At 41.7% G+C, this 20,111-nt stretch overlaps 2 protein-coding genes across 11 annotated transcripts in view; one reads left to right on the forward strand and one right to left on the reverse strand.

The window, feature by feature from the left end:
- Positions 1-4,673, reverse strand: part of LOC138974046 (AMP deaminase 2-like) — an 87,291-nt gene extending 82,618 nt beyond the window's left edge. For 4 of the 8 annotated variants that reach the window (XM_070346760.1, XM_070346757.1, XM_070346754.1 and 1 more), the window contains exons 1-2: positions 4,467-4,672; positions 2,509-2,538 (exon numbers count right to left, since the gene is read on the reverse strand). In XM_070346760.1, coding sequence (XP_070202861.1) covers positions 2,509-2,538; positions 4,467-4,521 — 85 coding nt within the window. In that variant the 5' untranslated portion in view covers positions 4,522-4,672. Of the gene's footprint in view, positions 1-2,508; positions 2,539-4,466 lie in introns of all 8 variants that reach the window. The other 4 variants (XM_070346759.1, XM_070346753.1, XM_070346756.1 and 1 more) reach the window with 2 other exon arrangements.
- Positions 4,674-6,089: 1,416 nt separating this feature from the next.
- LOC138974049 (uncharacterized) lies at positions 6,090-19,311 on the forward strand. 3 transcript variants are annotated; one of them, XR_011458276.1, is made up of 5 exons: positions 6,090-6,603; positions 8,017-8,137; positions 9,837-9,869; positions 12,486-17,245; positions 17,293-19,311. XR_011458276.1 is itself a non-coding variant. In XM_070346762.1 (4 exons), the coding sequence occupies exons 1-4, from the start codon at positions 6,112-6,114 to the stop codon at positions 12,752-12,754; spliced, it is 915 nt and encodes a 304-aa protein (XP_070202863.1). In that variant the 5' UTR covers positions 6,090-6,111; the 3' UTR covers positions 12,755-19,311. The 3 variants fall into 3 exon arrangements, 1 of the variants encoding a protein (XP_070202863.1); XR_011458277.1 differs by having other exon boundaries at positions 12,486-17,212; positions 17,453-19,311; XM_070346762.1 differs by having other exon boundaries at positions 12,486-19,311.
- Positions 19,312-20,111: the final 800 nt, after the last annotated feature.

A 20,111-nucleotide genomic window follows, 5' to 3' on the forward strand; every position in this document is an offset into this window, starting at 1 on the left:
CAACAAGACATTGCCAGTGACTAGCGAAGGGTACTGTGTCTGAAACCCATGGACAAGGAGCATGTGTAGAAAGCTTGCCTCACTGAACACAATTTTACCGTGTTCACTCTTTCACAACCCATACAAACCCAAAACCGGCACGGTTGGCCTAGTGGTAAGGCGTCCGCCCCGTGATCGGGAGGTCGTGGGTTCGAACCCCGGCCGGGTCATACCTAAGACTTTAAGATTGGCAATCTAGTGGCTGCTCCGCCTGGCGTCTGGCATTATGGGGTGAGTGCTAGGACTGGTTGGTCCGGTGTCAGAATAATGTGACTGGGTGAGACATGAAGCCTGTGCTGCGACTTCTGTCTTGTGTGTGGCGCACGTTATATGTCAAAGCAGCACCGCCCTGATATGGCCCTTCGTGGTCGGCTGGGCGTTAAGCAAACAAACAAACAAACAAAAAAACTACAAACCCAAGAGACTTATTTCTGGAGTTCGTGACTATTGCCTTTTATGGTAGAACCACCCAACCACCCCCCCCCCCCCCCCCCTTACCATCCCCCAATGTAAGACTTCTCCCCATGTAACTTGTAAGAGTTGAATTTTCAGACTTAAAATCTGTGATAACCATGCACCGTAAATTGACCCTCATTTTAAGACCCAAATTTCCCATTGTCTGAAGGTCTTAAAAGCTTTCTACACGGCATGCTCCTTGTCCATGGGTTTCAGACACAGTACCCTTCGCTAGTCACTGGCAATGTCTTGTTGACAAGTTGGCCTCAATAAAAGCACGAGTTACATTCACTCTGTTAGAACTCATAAAAACCTGCCAGAGTTATTGTTGAACATCATCTATTATATATAGATCTATAATATATTATGGGACAACTGTGTATCTTCATCAATTGCAAGTATACCTGTCCTGACAGGCCACCTGCAATAAAGGGACGTACACTTTTGACTCGCCCCATTGGGAGTCCTTTCATGACAGGTACAGGTAGAACGTATTGTACATACTGCAGTATACTCCCCTGAAATAGGCTTTCAACAACACATAGCAGTTTCTCCCAGCAGAATTAGGTGCATATTATCAGCCCCAAGAAACGTAAAGCAGACAGGGATACAACACAATAACACAACACTTAGCTTGAGATAGATCTTGCTCAGGTCTCTCTGACACTTTAATTCAGGCATTATAAATGACTGATCACATGTTAGATAACATTTTATTTCTACACGCAACACTTTTCACCATATAGGTCTGCAATTTTATCTGTCAGCTAAGCACATAACTGTTAATATTGTTATACAGTGTCCTTTTTGATGAGCTATTGGCACAATGGCATAATATGATTGAGCAAACAGTAAAAGTATCCAACAGAACAGATGGAAGCTGATGTACATTAATTTTATCTACAGCAATACATCAAGCTGGAAACTGAAATAAACATCTGTTGCATTAAAGGTACTGCTCAGCTTACGGTGTACAAAATGCGGCCCATCTCCAATTTCAGTTCATTTCATTCATTGGTTTAAACAATGTTTTATTAAATCAAACATTCATTAACGATTATCTCATGCATATTCAAACTATAGATGGATGTAACCATGCCGTAATAAATTTGCAAAATATTTAAAGAGTTTTGGTTACAAACTTACATTGATCATCAACTCGTAACTTTTAGCTACGAGTTGAAAATGCTGATATTACCCGAATAACATGCATATGATCAAAAAGAAAATATTTCTCCAAGTCAATTTAAGTTGCATTATTTCAAAGTCAACATTTCTTGGGCTTGCTTTCTCTTTAAACTGATGATTTCTCAGATAACTTAAAACTTATTTATATACATCTACTGATCTAGTAACACTGTGCAGCTGAATTAAAGGAGCAACATGAAATTAACCAAGGACAATTAAGCTTGTTGGCAAAAAACACCAAGAAACAAAACTCTACTGAACCAAATAATGTGTAAAAATTAGTTTAACTAACATCATTCTTGTGTACAGTGTACATCCCTTTTTCACACAAAGAATATTTAGCAAACTGATCAAACTGAAATGTGAAGCGCAACAAGACCAAAGTGACAGCTTGTATTGTGGAACCCCTGTTTAAAGCCCCCCCTTTTAAGACCCTAATGTTGAAGACTTTCTGTCCATAACGACTGCAAATTAATTATCTCCAGTTTAAGAAGCTATACTTTTGAAGACATAATTTTTTTAATTTTGAAAGTTCTTCAAATTATAGGGCTCCACTGTACCACTGTCGGCTTTAAGTTTAATCTTAAATGAAAACTATAAACTGACAACAACAGTTTTAACGCCATAACCAAATTGTAACCCAATAATTATTTGTAAATTCCGGGAACACAGAGAGGAAAAATACCAGTAATCATTTTTAAATTAATAATACAACATATAAACAACAATGGTGCAGAAATAACAAAGCAAAGGGAATGTGATTATGACATCATAATTATGACATCATATATATACTGACATACACATGAGTTAACATGTAAGTACCTTCTATAACACTGGCCTGCCCGTTCTCCTCTGATAAAGAAAGAATACAAAACAGACAAAGGAATAAGGATACAAAAAACAGATCTTAAAGCATGCATTAATACTGTTAGTGTTATTAGACTCTCTTGAAGGTTTAAGTTTAGGTCGTCTGAATTATAACTAAATGAGTACATGTATTTAAGTTGTATCGTTCTGGAAAAGAATATAGCGTCAAAAAGACAAAAACTGAACTTACGCAAGCTTTAAATATATGTATACAAGAAAATCTAGATTATATACACAGAAAGAAATTCATACAAGATTTTAGTAGAACACTATACCAAACTTCAGAGCCGCACTTAACAATGAACTGTTGTAAAAAAATCCTGAGTAAGTTCGGTTAATTTTGTTGCTTGTTCTTTTTCACAACATCTCGAAGACACTCCGACAGGCTATATCCCGCAATCGCGAGGAAACAACCAACTCTGATGTGTATGCCATGCAGCGTGCGCACAATATAATACCCTTTTCATTTGAAAATCAGCGTTCACGAGTTCATCGAAGTTCAGAATTTTTTGTGAAAAGGATTGCTGGCAGGTATCACAACGTAATATGATAGAGGTCACATGCGTTCGATGGAAGAGAGTTTATAATATGAAAACACAGGTGCTTAGCGAACACTACCAGTGATCAGCAAGCCATCCCAGGCGATTCGTGGCTCCGATGATTATATTTTCTACAGAAAATGGTATCATATCTAGCGCATAGCATTGGCATCACTATCAGTTGCTTGTCCTAATCGCATGATTAGAGCCGATCACGGATCAGAAGTGTGAAATCAATTCCGGATGTTGTGACAAACCTGTCTGCAGTCTCCTACTCCTCCAGACCGCCAAAAATCCTGACAGAGTTATTTCCGGAAAACATCTATTGGCATGACTAGAAAAACAAAGATTATAATTTACGGTCTATTGACAATAAATTGGTCAATCAAGACTCAACCAGTGTCTACAAGCAATGCGACCAGGAACTAGTACAGTGGCTTTTTGCCTACAAGTACAACTGTCAACTAGAAGTCTAGCTCTCATCAGCCTATCTGGCAGCAGGCCAGGGACTGTCAAATGTCGTTTATCACTCAAGAACTCTCAAACCCCTTGACAAAAGAGCACTTATTTCATAGTGAGACTGACCTATATTGATTCAAATCAATCCTCTAGGCGGATAAGAAATACATTTCGGTAACTTTCTTCCCTCCTTTTGATTACAGCTTCAGACTTAACGTTGAAACAGGAAACAGGAAAAAGTCTGTTCCGGTAGAGGAAGACATATCTTTCTCAGTGTGCTGCATGCCAGCATGGGACTGGTACGTTTTACGTCTCACTCTCAGTTTTCACACAACACTCCTCCTGTGCTGTATTCCTCCCTAAATTAGTCAACTGGTGTGTGTGAGCGTGCATGTGTGTGTGTCGATCTGTCCCCACGCGTGTCAGTTAATTTCATGTGTGTTGTGTATCTGCCTGCCTGGTCTATTTGTCCTGTCCATTTCCCCATTTTTGAGTCGATATGTTTTCAAAGGGGTTCTTTCCTGCACTTAGAAAGGAGGAGCCGTCACAGAAAGAAAAAAAGTCTCTATTGCAGCCGCAGTCTTAGACTAACAGACAGTCTGACAAACAGTTACACTTACAGGCAGCTTCACACAGCTAGTCTGCCGAGCTGTAGCCTACAGTGTAGGCCTACCAGTGTTATGTTGTACTATTGGTGAAAATAAAAGCATCTTCTCCTTCTTCTCCACATTACAATCTGACGTCTAGCTCAATGTCCTATCTAAGTTCAAATGTTAGTTTTGCATCCTATAGAGCTTTCGTAATGGACTGTACAAAATACGTCCTGTTTTCGCTGACATGCATTATATTAGCAGCTGATTCGCAAGTGCGTCGGTCGTGAATTACAGAATACGTACTGCGACGCTGGTATCTCACCTGGTCTTTTCTTCGATTCCTCCTCATTTTGTGCAGATCGATCAACCTCATCCATGTTTTCCGAAGATATTCTTTCACAACAAAATCTTGCTAGAATACCCGAAGCGTTTTATTTTCTTGTAGCAGCTGTTTTTCAGACAGCTCCGTTGTGTCAGGTTTCTTGTCCGCGAGTGCTGCATAAGTTACAGACGAACAACTTGGGGATCCGTTATTGACGAAACATACAATACACTTTATTTAAGAGTATTAAAATATAACGTATACTGTAGTCATTACACTAAATTATATTGAATTAAAATACCATTCTTATAACAGTATCATAATTACAGGAGAGATTTCTTCAATTTTTTCTTATGCTGCAACGCCAACGAAGCCTCCCTGCATTTTTGTCCGATGACCCAAACTTTGGTAAACAATAAGAACGTAGTAAGAGGGGACACAACTCAAACTGCAGTCGACTGACTCTTTGGGGGATTTTTCCCTTGGGGTTACAAAAGAACGACACATTACCATTACTCAGTAATTCTTTAATCAAATAAAAGACATGGACCACTTGCATTGTTGTAAAATGTAGTGGTTTTTTTTTATCTGACTCAACAAATATTAAACAAGGGTTGTTGTTGTTTTATGACTTCATTTTTCCGCATTAAGTTGATTGTTAATGCGTTTTAGCTCAATGGCTGTGACTTAGCATGATGAAAAGAAGCATATAACCATTCCATTCTTGTAATTGGATTTTGCAACGATCATCGACGGATTTCCTTAATTACGCCACCCCCCCCCCCCCCTTTCTCCCCCCCCCCCCCCCCTCGCTCCACCACCCGCCCCCGCCACCCATCGTTCCTCAGTTTTCAATACTGATTGAGTGGAGCCGATTTTGATACTAGTATAGGTACTCTCAGAGAGAATATATTCCTCTATTCCCATTTGTAAGTTTATGAACACATCATGACTGCATGTAACATATCATTTTGCTCAGAAACTACGTCGAGGAAATTAGGAGAAGCAGCTATAGTCTCCATGGTACGTCAGTGAAGCATAGACCTGGTTGAAGCTACCATAGACCTAATATAAACAGCCAGGGAAAAATCTTTGTTCAACACTGTAAGACTAACAAGCGCAAGTTTTCGTTTTCTCATAGAGTTGCTAACGCACTACCCGCTAACATAAAATTCGCACCCACAGTAGACGCCGCCTTCAAAAACTTCTTGGACAATTCTCCAAAATTTCTTAACCTTTTTTACGACTTTGATTGAAAGCATTGAAAGAATAGGGATTTAGGCATGCAAAGTATCTGACAAAGAAGGGGCACCAATAAGGCCTCGCGGCCTTCGGCTAACAAATATAACCGCCCCTACATACTACATACTACTACTACTACTACTACTACCGTACTACTACTACTAATATAGGTCCCTGAAGCTACTAACGTGCTAATTGTCTTTCCTTTTCGTCGTTTCATGTGTGTATTCTAGTAGGGACTAGTCGTAAGAAAGCAACATATGGACCTAAAGCTATTATCCTTCCGTAATAAAGTTTTCGAGTTCAAGTTCGGGTTCTCTAATTTTATGATGTGCTGCATTCAATTGTGTTCGGCAAGTTTGCGGTCTTTAGTCGATACGTGTCTTGCAGAACGTAAACAAACATGGCGGAAGACCTGACCGTTCACAATACCAACAGGGACGAAACACTGGAACTGGCCATCTGTCAGCCAGATCATCCGAATCAAGCTTTGTTCGTCGGAGATCTAGACATCTTTCTATCAGATTTTCGAACCAGGATCTCCGAGAGCGATCTCTTTCTTCCTGAAGCATGGCGTTTCATGACCCGAGGTGGAAGCCTGATTTCTGCTGGTCAGGAAGCGAACATCCAGCTGAACAACATTGCAAGGGAACGCGAAGAAACAGGCGTTTTGGATGTCATGATTGATCCCTCTCTGTCCAGTCCTCCGCCACGTAGAGGTTCTCCAAACCAGGCTGGCAGTCCTCTGGCATCGTTCGCCACCATCGTGGCAGCTGTGCGTGACATCTTCGTGAATTCCATTCAGCCCAACATGCACGAGCTCATCAAACCGTTGATTATTGCTGCAGGCGCTGCGGCCGTTCTCTCCTTCGTGCTCGCTCTGGTGCTGTCTGTGGTGAGTTTTGCGCTGCTTTAGCGCCTGTGAGAGTCTGAAAATGATGGTTGAATATTTCGCAAAGGGAAAGAGGGAGGCTGTTTCTTCTTCGTCCGTTTTGCAAGAGGTAGAGAAACAGAATGTGTGTGCTTACAAGTGCATGTGTGAACACGTGCCATTCTTGTCCTTTGCCAGAATGTTCTCGCATGCTCCAAGTTTGTGCTTTTCTCTCATCTAACATCTATATTTGTATTTTTATGATTAAGCCCCAATGGGATAGTGGTTGCGGTATTATTATTAATGAACAGAAACACAACTTAGGCCAAACAAAAAAATAGGTGTGGTTACGGTAACATAGCCAAAAAAAAATAGGGTAGGAAGGTAGGCAATCACTTTTTTTTTTAAACTTTTTTTTCTAATGTGTACAAATTAAACCTAATTGACAGGGAAATAAGTGTGCGACTCGAGCGCTTTCGCTTTCATTGCGTTTTCTGCACTCGTTTTCTTGTTTTGTGTTTTGTTTTTTTTGACAAATGTAATTAAAAGTTATAGGGTCGGCCCCTAAAAATAGGGTAGGTCGGGTTACCGTAACCACACCTTTTTTTTTTTAGGCCTTAGCTCAGTGAAGCGTTGTCTCTTTGTATGTTTTACCCTGTGATTGTGTAATGTCTTTTTTCAATTTCATGCTTGCAAATTACAAACATGTTGACCTGCTGCAGTAACCATTACATGCTTTTCCACAAGCATCAAAACAATGGAGTGAGTTAGGGCCTGGTGGCACTTGATTTGTCATCCTCGTGTCAGAGGATCGACTCCAGGACAGACAAGGGTCAACTCTATGTGCAGACTCAGGGACAGTTACAGTACCAACTCAGTTGATTGTTCATGCGTTTAACTGAGTGGCTGTGACTTAATTAGCATGAGTAAAGAAGCATTTTAGCATATAACCGTTCCATTCTTGCAATTGGATTTGGGTGTCATCAAGTTGTTTCTGCATTGCAGCGATCACCGAAGGACTTCCTTAATTCCCCCCCCCCCCCCCCCCCTTCCCGCTATTCCAATTCTCTCCCTCCCTCTCTTTCCCCCTCTCTCTCTCTCTCTCTCTCTCTCTCTCTCTCTCTCTCTCTCTCTCTCTTCTCTCTTTCTGTCTCTCCCTCTTTCTCTCCCCCCCCCCCCCCCCCTCGCCCCCAAGTCCTGTGTCAGCGCAGTCACATGTAGTACTCAATAACTACTGACCGCCATTCTGACACCGACACTGTGACAGAAGTGCAAGTGGCTGATTAAACCTTAAAACGCAAACAACTGGGTAGCACCACTCTTGTTGAGTGCTAGCTTTTTACTGGGGTTGGTAGGAAGCAACAGGAATTTCCCAGCAATGGAATTATAAAGTAGTGGAAATGAAAAAAAATCAAATACATGCCTTTTTGTGTGCAGAGTCTGGGTGCCTTGGGGGGAGTGAACCGGTCTGTGCTTGTGCCTTTCTTGCGCCACCACCTGTGTTCTGCCGAGATTGACACTGCTTCACACATGCCACAGCTCTACAAGCGCATCAACGGTAAGTGTTTTAAGCCTCACACTGTGTGATCCTTCGGGAGCCAGGGCCAAGTGTGTTTTAAGCCTCAAACTCTGTGATCCTACGGGAGCCAGGGCCCAGTGTGTTTTAAGCCTCACACTCTGTGATCCTGCGGGAGCCAGGGTCCAGTGTGTTTTAAGCCTCACACTCTGTGATCCTATGGGAGCCAGGGTCCAGTGTGTTTTAAGCCTCACACTCTGTGATCCTACGGGAGCCAGGGCCCAGTGTGTTTTAAGCCTCACACTCTGTGATCCTACGGGAGCCAGGGCCCAGTGTGTTTTAAGCCTCACACTCTGTGATCCTACGGGAGCCAGGGCCCAGTGTGTTTTAAGCCTCACACTCTGTGATCCTACGGGAGCCAGGGCCCAGTGTGTTTTAAGCCTCACACTCTGTGATCCTACGGGAGCCAGGGCCCAGTGTGTTTTAAGCCTCACACTCTGTGATCCTACGGGAGCCAGGGTCCAGTGTGTTTTAAGCCTGACACTCTGTGATCCTACGGGAGCCAGGGCCCAGTGTGTTTTAAGCCTGACACTCTGTGATCCATCGGGAGCCAGAGCCCAGTGTGTTTTAAGCCTGACACTCTGTGATCCATCGGGAGCCAGGGCCCAGTGTGTTTTAAGCCTCACACTCTGTGATCCATCGGGAGCCAGGGTCCAGTGTGTTTTAAGCCTCACACTCTGTGATCCTGCGGGAGCCAGGGTCCAGTGTGTTTTAAGCCTCACACTCTGTGATCCTTCGGGAGCCAGGGCCCAGTGTGTTTTAAGCCTGACACTCTGTGATCCATCGGGAGCCAGAGCCCAGTGTGTTTTAAGCCTCACACTCTGTGATCCTACGGGAGCCAGGGCCCAGTGTGTTTTAAGCCTCACACTCTGTGATCCTTCGGGAGCCAGGGCCCAGTGTGTTTTAACTCTACAGGGGAACCCTGCCTTTCACTCTCAGAACCTCCCCAAATCTAAGAAAATCAGTTCTGAGAACACGGTAGTCTGAAAATGGAGGTACAATCTAGCTTCTATGTCGGGGGTGAGTCCTTTGCATCAGCATGCTTGATTAGGCCACAAAAAAAAATTGTCTGTTTCTGGTAACATGGCTAAAAAAAATAGGGTCGGTAGGTAGGGATTTTTTTAAATTTTTTTAAAAAAAAATTTTTTACCCCAAATGTAGACCAATAAAACTAACTTTAAAAATCGCGCAAAGAGACTGGATTCACTATACATAGAGACAAGACACTCAACACATTTACAAATCGTCAGCGGACTTTCGTTTTCACACGTTTTTGTTGTTCATTTTCTCACCCTGTCCTTTACCACCAAAAAAACCACCCAAAAACTTTTGAGTTTGGAAAAAAAAGTTTAGGGTCGGCGCCGAAATTTAGGGTCGGTCGGGTGACCAGAAACAGACAATTTTTTTTTTGTGCCTTATGCAGCAGATACGAATCGAAAAGCAAAAGCGGTTACCTTCCATTTGATAAACAAGATAAGATAAGACAGCTATAACTCAGTTTAAGTTTTCTTTAACAATAACAGTCTGTGAAGTGCACACACAGTGCAGCCGAGACATACACCCAACCTGTACTGAAAGTGTATACTGTATTATACATGTAATAAAATCAGTTGTGTGACCAAATGGTTTAATTGAGTCAGCATTAGTTGTAATGCATAAACCGATCTCTTTTCTTTTGCAGAGTTGGAAAACAAAATGCATCACATGAGACAAGGTAAACAGTCTGTTTGTTTGTCTGTCTGTTTGTTCTTCTGCGATTGTGTATGTTTGGATACGCATGTGTGCATCTGTTGGCCTATCTGCTGGCTCAATGTATGTGTGTGTATTTGTGTCTGTCTGTTTGCCTGTCCATCTTTGTTTGTGTGTGTGTCTGTGTTGTGTCTGTAAGTGTCTATTCATATAGATCTGTGTTGAGATGTGTATTTGTCAGTTAACAGTGACACACATACATGTGTGCCACCTGCTGTTCATAATTGCTTTGACAAATATGTACATTTCATAGCAATACACTCAGTAGAACCACCCTTTTAAGGGCAGGTGGGCCAGTGCAAAATTGACCAAATCGTTCAAAACACTGTTTTGGGTATTTTAGCAGATTATGTTTCCATAACATACCTATCATCCATGTGTGTCGGTGTTTTTGTCAAAAGTGTCCTATTTATCTGTCAATAAAGACAAAATGTGAACATGTGTGGCATTGATTGTCTTCTGTAGTCGATATTCCCCCGCCAAAAAATGTCTCCTTTCAAAGGCTAGTTACGGCTTTGTCCTCAGCAAAACAGTGCATTCACGACATACGAAACTGCGCAGCAGCTCTTGACCTATAACATGACATCAGTGTTTTGATGAATGTTCCATTCACTCAGCCACTTGTCCGTTGCAAAGGCAGCAATCGTAATCGAACGGAAATGTCCTTATTTGGAAGGTACTCGACATCCATTGGTTCGTTTCATAAACCGAAATCGGGAACCAGTTTACTTTGTGAGTGCGCATGCTCAGCTTACGAATTTTGCATACGGAAACTACCGAAGAGACTCTCGGCCATGACGGGAACACCCGAAGTTCACTCGGTTTTACAACATCCTGGTTACACATCAAACGATCGGTGACAACCGAAAGCGAATTTTTCCTTGAGAAACAACCTTTGATACGATAACAATGGCTCGAAATAAGAAAGAGGACAATGTCTTAATTAGTTCGGTTAGCAACAACAAGTAGTTCCGCTGGTACTAGGCCAAAGTTTGGATTCTGTCGGTGTTTCCGATACAGAGGAAAGCTTTGATCTCCACGCAGATCCACAGGTCGCCATTTCCGAACACGCCATGCAGCACACTTTTTACGTCTCGGCACTGGCTTGCTTTGCGCTGAATTTGAGTCAGTTTCTGTGCAGTATCTCCTCGACAAGCAAGTTGAGCATTTGCTACGCAAAAAAAACAAAAACAGGAGAAAGTATCCAACATCAGTCAGATTATCGGTAATGTTTGCTGGGCCTGCCATTTCCCGAACGAAACTGGATCAGCAACTGTTTGTATCAGCATCTGCACTTTCGTAAATTCCGTCACTGTCTTGACGAACTGTGTCATTTTCTTCACCGCGATACACAGTTCATTGCGAAGAGCTTCCTCAGTAAATCGTTCAGATTCCACGTACGATTTGTTGTCAAAAAACAACTCAAACGAAAGTTTCAAACTCATCATCCTCCATCTTGCTTGTCGAAGCACCAAAGTACTGTATCGATGTAAAAACAAAAGCAGAAAACTTCGAGGAAACCAACAAATCGACGAGATAACGGAAGGAAATAAGTCTCGTTCTGGCTCAAGTAAGTTACCGTTAAAAATACTGTTATTCTCGCATGCAAATACAAACGAGAATCGGGTCATTGATACACGTTTAGCGCTGGGGCAGTATCCCCATGCTGGTTGACAGAGGGAAAGAAGGGATGGACGCATAAATTCTCTGCTGGCGTGCTAAAGGCTAAGTAGTTTGCAATTCAAATAAACTAAGCTGTTCATTCATAACACAGTTTTGTCCTTGTGTGTCTGTTTCAATAGTGTTTCTGTGGTGTTCAATCTTCAATGTCGTTTTTCTCAGTTCAGCCATTTTGCCTACGGTTACGTCTTGGGTTACGCGATTTCTCTGGCTGTAATTTAGCTAGAGCAATATTTTCTTTTGTAGTTTGTGCAGAATATAACATTCTGGGGGATTACGAAGGGATTTTGCTGAAATTTTATTATAGTCATATCCAGATTATTTCAAAAAATAATTTCGCAAGCGTTACCCTAAAGTTTGACAGTTGTAACAAAGAAGTGTTCCTAACTCCAAATATAAATATAATAAACAAAATCTGCTTCGTAATCCCCTAGAGCATACCCAGAAGGATAAAATAAAACAATAATTAGAAGTGTGACAATCACATCTGATGAAAATCCGTGTATCTCCTGTACACCACTTTTGTCTGTATTTTGACTGTTTTTGTCGCGTAAAACAAAAACCAGCAACCGAAAATACAAAAAGTGACTATTCTTTGTCATCATTTGTTCATTTCTTTCATAAAATAACATTCAGACACAATAAAACATTCAAAATTGAAAAAAAGGTAGTGCACTGGCCCACCTCCCCTTAAGACCCCCCAATTTAAGAACTCCCACCCCCACCCCACCCCATTTTAAAACCTTGCTTTTTCAGAAATTCTGTTTATTTATTAATCAGTAAATTTATCTCCATTTTTAGCCTCCCTCCTTTTTGAGACCTAATTTTCATTTTCAAAAGTCTTATAAGGGCGGCTCCACTGTACCAAAGTATGTATTCATGTTCCTCCTGTTGGCTGCAGTGGAGGTGGGGACGCTGGTGTGCAAGGACGACCACCACATGTACGAAGAAAATGAAACCACCATGGTCCACGTGCCGTTCAGGAAGACCAACTTCTCCGACTCGCCGCGCGTCATCTTCGGCCTGCGTGGTCTGAGCGTGGACGACTTCAACAGTGTTCGCCTGGAGGACCTGCGGGTCAACGGCACGGGATTCTCCGTCAAGTGTTCGTACTTCGGCAAGTGGATGCACTACAGCATGGAGTTCAGCTGGGTGGCCGTCGGACAATAATTAACAGAGCGAGTGAATGACAAGGCTGAGAACAAAATTCAATGTTTTCGATTTCCCTGACCGACCGTTTTTTTGTTTTTTTTCTCCTGACCCTAGAACTTTAAATTTCATGACCTGGCATTAATCTAATTAATTTTTGAGGATGAAAGTCGCTTGTTCATTTCAATGCTAGTTATTTTCTCAGGTACCAGGAGATTGGTTCCGTATAACTCTCGCTTACTCCGTTACACATGTAGTACCGTACTTTCCGGGTCATAAGGCGCGACTTTTTTCCTCGAGTTCGACCCCTGCGTCTTGTATAACGAAGCGCCTAATCCGTGTATGAAATACGAAAAAAATCAAAGAGACCGCTTGAGTACCAGTCAAACAACTTGTGATAATGCATGTTTCAGCAACTAGTACTAGGCACTGCCCTGCCTTTGATCTGGCCGCACACACAGATTTTCAGTCTGTTAAAGTCGGTCACTGACCGGTCACTGACCCCGGTGCAGGAAGTGTTTCCTCTCTCAGATATGACAGGGGAACCACCTCTCATGGCAAAAACTGGGTCATTGACCCCTGGGAAGAAGGTCGTGTCTTTTAACAAGGCCACCCAGCTATCACAATGCCTTTGATCTGGCCGCACACACAGAGCACACATATTTTCACTCAGTTAAAGTCGGTCACTGACCGGTCACTGACCCCGGTGCAGGAAGTGTTTCCTCTCTCAGATATGACAGGGGAACCACCTCTCATGGCAAAAACTGGGTCATTTTGGTGCGCCCTATCGGCCCCCGGCGCCCAATGGGTGACTGGATTACAATTTTTTTGAGTCACTTGAGAAAATGTGACTCTATGTAATCGGTCAGTGTTAGTCTGTCCGGCCGGCCGTCCGTAGACACCACCTTAACGTTGGACTTTTCTCGGAAACTATCAAAGCGATCGGGCTCATATTTTGTTTAGTCGTGACCTCCAATGACCTCTACACTTTAACGATGGTTTCGTTGACCTTTGACCTTTTTCAAGGTCACAGGTCAGCGTCAAAGGAAAAATTAGACATTTTATATCTTTGACAAAGTTCATCGGATGTGATTGAAACTTTGTAGGATTATTCTTTACATCAAAGTATTTACATCTGTAGCCTTTTACGAACGTTATCAGAAAAACAAGGGAGATAACTAGCCTTTTCTGTTCAGCAACACACAACTTAACGTTGGGCTTTTCTCGGAAACTATAAAAGTGACCGGGCTCAAATTTTATGTGAACGTGACTCATTGTGTTGTGAATAGCAATTTCTTCCTGTCCATCTGATGCCTCATATAATATTCAGAACTGCGAAAGTGACTTGATCGAGCGTTTGCTCTTCTTGTTTAAAAAGAAGGGGGTGCGTCTTAGATAACGAAGCGCCTTGTCACCCGGAAAGTACGGTATGCATATAGAGCGTTTACTTCCCTTTGGTTATTTGACCTTTCCTAGCAGTGTTTAACCCGCACACAAGTCCCAAGAGGCCTTCCTTCATTGAGCTTAAAGTTGGCTTCAAAAAGACTTTGCTTAGTCTTTTTACTGAAAATTTAATTGCGAAGCTTTGTGAAGTAGACTTCGTCCAATTAATATCATTCTTATTGGCATTGGAAGTAAGGGCATAAGTATCAAAGTCTTTTGTGAACAAGAAACAATTAACAAGTGGCTCTATCCCATCTCCCCCCCCCCCCCCCCCCCCCCCCCCTTTCCCCGTCGCGATATAACCTTTGTGGTTGAAAACGACGTTAAACACCAAACAAAGAAAGAAAGTATCAAAGTTTAGTGAACAAGTCGCACCTTGTATTCCCTCGAAATGATGTCGGCACTTTACAGTAGCAACTACAGAGTGGTTTTTTCTTGACAACAGTTTAACTTTGATTCCCTTTGCCTTCCCTCTGCAAAGGGTATGTCTGAATCTGAATCTGATGTGTTACGTTGCTGCATCCAGATAAGGCCTACAAAAAAAATAGGTGTGGTTACGGTAACCCGACCTACCCTATTTTTAGGGGCCGATCCTATAACTTTTTATTACATTTTGTCAACAACAAAAACAAACAAAAAACGAGTGCAAAAAACGCAATGAAAGCGAAAGCGCCCGAGTCGCACACTTATTTCCCTGTCAAGTAGGTTTAATTTGTACACATTAGAAAAAAAAGTTTAACAAAAAAAAAAAGTGATTGCCTACCCTATTTTTTTTGGCTATGTTACCGTAACCACACCTATTTTTTGGGGGGCCTAACCGGCGTTGGTGCAACGGGTGGAGTGCGCAGCGTGCTTGTTATCGTCCTCTAGCGGGTGCCAGAGCCGACTTGAAGGCCTCAGTACTGTCCGAGTGCACTGTCCTATTTATTATCTAGGTGGTTCCAGGCTATTAATCTTTTGGGAAAGAAAGCGTGTTTGTATTGTTCTGTCTTACAGTGTGGCACTTTGTACGCTTTGTCATTGTATGTGCAGCGTACTGTATGATTTTAGGTTACGTGTCTGTGATGTCAGTTGATTCAGCAAAAAAAATGTCAGATTGTACAATTATGCGACAGTCTGACAAAAATTTGATGAAGCATTTACTGGTTGCTGTTGTTTTGTTTTGATGAATGATGTTTTAAGTATAGATGAGCGTATTTGTTGTTGTGATGCACTGTAGGTGCATGTGTACTTTGTTGAAAAGCTTTTGTGATTTTGTTTGACCTGTACCTAAGTTCTCGTGGATAGCTTGCAGCCTTGCTTCTTTTATTTGCTCTTTCTGTATTTTTTCTTCACTTTCTTACCCTTAACTTTTTTTCTCATGGTGCGGTTATTATTCTGTCATTGGGAGTTTGAAGTGGTGTGTTTTAACGAGTTTAGAAGTACGTAGAATCATATTTTGGCAATATTGAGATTAAGCCCAATGTAAGCTTTGCGTCATACTATGTCGATGAATCTCACTACAGTCGAGACCGGATGTAAGAAAGTCGTCGGGACCCACTTTTTGTCTTTCATACATCCGGTCTTTACTAAATCCGGTTAACCGGATGTATGAAAATATTGTGGATTGACTTTCATACATCCGGCCACGCGTCTGTTACTTGATAAAAGTAGGGGTTTTTTCATATATTTTTTGTATTTATTTGTTTTTTTATGTTTAAATGTTTTGATACATATCCTTGTTAGAAGAAAAGGTTTGTTTGTGAATAACAAGTGGAAAAGTACATGTACTTACATACACTGACACAGTCAGGACAACCGATAGAAAGAGCAACTGTTTGTGTAAGGAACTGTTCTGCTTTGCATAAGGCCGTGCACTCTCCGCCCCCCCCCGTCCCTCTGTGTGTGTGTGTGTGTGCGCGTACGTGCGTGCGCTCGCGCGCATGTGTGTGTGTGTGTTTGTGTTTGTGTGTGGCTCAACTGTATTGTGTGTGTTCCCTCCACAACCCTTTTGCGCTTTTGACAATGTTTTTGGTCGTGGAAGCTTTGTAATGACCGTTGGCGTAGCAAATAACATTTTCTGAGTTCTCTCTCTCTCTCTCTCTCTCCCTCTCTCTCTCTCTCTCTCTCTCTCTCTCTCTCTCTCTCTCTCTCTCTCTCTCTCTCTCTCTCTCTCTCTCCAAAACGCACACATTTATGACACACACACACGCGCGCGCACTGAATACAAAAAAGTGAGTTAAACTTAAAACCAGTTTAATGGATTAAAACAACAACAACAACATAAAAAAAACTGAGTCACACCCACGACCAATGCCTCTGGTTCTAATTGTACAAAAAAATGCCTTCCTGGGCTATTATGGCTCTTCAGTCATGACAAAGGGAAATTACTCTTACCACACTTTGGTGACTTGGGTCTACTTTCGTTTTCTTACAACCGGTCTTGCAACAACGCATTTGTGCTGCTCGGGACCAGAGATTTGCTTTCATACAACCGGACTTTTATACATCCGATTTTCATACAACCGGAAAATTCTAAGTAATAACAAAGAGTAGCTTCTGCCGGGACCCTGCCTACCCCTTTCATACATCCAGACTTTCATACATCCGGTGTTTTATACATCCGGTCTATACTGTATGTGTCTTCTTTCAGTATGTGATGTCTTTGGTGATTGTATTCATGGCTGTTGTTCTAAGTGTAGGAAAATACTTTTCTGGAATTTGTGTTAATTTTAATGATTGTATTTCTTAATGGGTGATGGTGTGTTTTGTTTGTTTTTATCTGCAAATGTTGGATTACTTTACACTTTTTTTTGTTCTCTGACAGAGGACTTTTACATTAAAATGAGTTGTCTTGCAAACTGAAGAAATGCGAACCATGTCAAAATGCATTTTTATTATAATATACTGACATTAAGGCTCAAAACCACAGACAAAGTGGTCCCCTTTTCTGTGAGAAGTGCAGTTTTCTCAAGCAGTAGTTTTGTGGGGTAAATAGGAAGTTTACACCATTTCATTTCACTGGTGTCACTTAACAAGTCAAGACAGTGGTGTCAGGTAACAGGTATGCATAATCTACAGAATACAGTGGTAACAGGTAACAGGTATGCATAATCTACAGAATACAGTGGTGTCAGGTAACAGGTATGCATAATCTACAGAATACAGTGGTAACAGGTAACAGGTATGCATAATCTACAGAATACAGTGGTGTCAGGTAACAGGTATGCATAATCTACAGAATACAGTGGTGTCAGGTAACAGGTATGCATAATCTACAGAATACAGTGGTGTCAGGTAACAGGTATGCATAATCTACAGAATACAGTGGGATACCCAGCCCCTCTGTTTAAGACATGTCCCATTTTAAGACCCTGGGTTTGCAGATTAACATTTTATAATGTCCGTATATTTTAAGACCCGATTTTCTCAGATTTCGGGAGTCTTAAAAAGGGGCTTTCATGGTACCTATAGATCTTTAAGGCTGGCGCCTGGTGACCTTGTTTGTCAACCATTGTAACACAATCAAAAGTTTATTTTTCATAACTGATGTTGAATTTGAGATGTTGGTAATGTAGGCAACCTTTTAAAAACCTCTGTGTGAATAGCTTCTGACTTCGCTCCATACGTTGTAATCTGTTTCTCTGTACATTATTTTCCCCTTTCTGTGTCAATCATAGCATCATTTTTTGTGTGTGCCACTTTGTAATTTTTGCTACAGCGGTACATGTACCTGGAAAGTGGGGCCCCTCTCAGGAGAGGACAGCGTCATGCTCATAAGATAATTGCCTATGTCATTTTTTGATGTTTTGAGAAAAACGCATACAAACTTATTTTCGTTTCTGAACAATTAATCTGCCTATCTCATTTTAGTTATAAGCTGCAAACTGCCTATCTCGAGCGGACCAACAGCTGAATAAACGTGAGATAAAGAGCTGACAGGAATATTTTCAATCAGCAAAACTGCATAACAACCCACAAAGAGCTTTTGCATACTTTCACATTCTCAAAACAAGCCTTCCTGTATCATTAAGAAAAAGTACCAAACTCAAGAAACAAGATCGGCAGTTTTGCTTACGTTACCGTGGCAATGGTTTCCGATGGTCTGAGAGTTTGTACTCTCAAACACATGATAGATAACCTTCCAGTATAGCTTCCCCTGTAGTTTCACTACAGAAATGCCTAACATTGAGATAGGTATTTTTCTTATGAGTGTGACGACAGCTTCCAAGAAAGGACACCTTCTCTTGTCTATGTGACAGGGGAGGCTACCGCTCCTTTCACAGCAGACTGGAATTCTGTTTGTGATGGGGTCTGGTGGTTTCCGATTGTCCGTATGTTCATGGAAACCTTCGGGTTTGCATAACAGTTTTTATAGGGCTAAGAAATTAGCCCTAACATTTTCAATCCTGTTCAGTGATTGCACTTCGTCTCCCGAGGTGATCGTAGTGTTTCGGCACTCGGTTACATCTATAAACTTGACCAAGAGTCCACCTGTCCTCTAGACACTTTTGACTGGTCCCAAGGCTGTCCTTAATGCATCACAGGTACCGCCGTAGTTGGTGTTCACAGTTGTATTTCTTACCTGGATTCTCAGAATGTAGAGATATTGTCACTGCCAAGGTACATCTTTCATTTTTGAAACTGGACAAAATTGTCAAAGGATGAAAGTAAACCATTGTTGTGCATTTGTGACTTAAAATGTGTCTGAAAATGAAATGTAAATAACAAAAGAACATTTTGAATGATGTTTGAGTGCAGCTTAAAGAAACGGTCCGTCCTGTGTGAACAGTTTGGCTTACTGATACTACAGACTATTACACAGAATAAGACCATCCCTCCACTTGGTCACATACCAAGCATTAGTTTCCTGACCGTGTACTGCAGAGTGGAAATCTTTTTCTGTTTTTCTGTTAATTTCTTGAAAGCCAGGATGTCTGAATTAAACGGTTTGGAATTGTCTAGACAAAGCTAAATTTAAACGTTCGCAATGATATTTCAGACTCAATTGAGAATCTCAAGTTGTCTTGGTAGCGGCAAGTGGCAGGTGCTTTGTTGTTGATGGGGTCCATTTGTTCGGATGATTGTGATGATTGCCTGTGTTGCAATGTACTTTGTCCAAATGTTATTTGTGCAATTAAACCAGAATAGACGTTTTCTCTCTTTGCTTGTTTGGCTGCTGATGTGAAGTGAAGATTATTGTTCCAGATTTATGTTTTAAAATGCCAATGCATGCACACACACACACACACGCACACATATACACACCTGTTCACACACATACACACGCATGCGCACACATACACACACACACACTCATACCTCTACACACACTCACACCTACACACACACACATACACACCTCTACACACACACACACACACACACACACACACATACACCTCTACACACACACACACACACACACACAAACACACATACAATGGAAATAAATGTGTGTATGCACCCATGTGTGTGCACGTGCTTGGGAGCATGTGTGTGTTAGTGGATGAATGGGACCGTGAAATAATTAGGACTATCTGTGTCCCGCAACTCATTTCTGTCACAGGTGCGAAGTACTAGAAAGACTTGTCACTCTCTTATCTACTGACAGGTAGCAGACCATGATACTTGCTCTTTCTGCCAGTTTACCTCAGTTCTGCCTATTTGTAAAAACAAACAATATGCATCTTGGTCAGGATGTCCCCATTCTCAGACACACGATCAGAAATAGTCATGTGGTGCAAAGAGCTGACTCAAATTATAAAGAGTAATCCCCCTTTAAGACTGTTCTCTTTTTAAGGCCTTTCTTAATTGTTTACTGTCAGATTTTCTGCACATAAGTAACCTTTGTAAGTTACCTCTTTCTTCAAACTCTTTCCCTTCAAAGACTGCACGTTGTCATAATCTTTTTTTTAGGTCTTACATGGGGGGTATCATTGTTCACACGAACAGA

This window comes from Littorina saxatilis, linkage group LG8 (genome assembly GCF_037325665.1).
Source record: "Littorina saxatilis isolate snail1 linkage group LG8, US_GU_Lsax_2.0, whole genome shotgun sequence".
Classification (NCBI taxonomy): Eukaryota; Metazoa; Mollusca; class Gastropoda; order Littorinimorpha; family Littorinidae; genus Littorina; species Littorina saxatilis.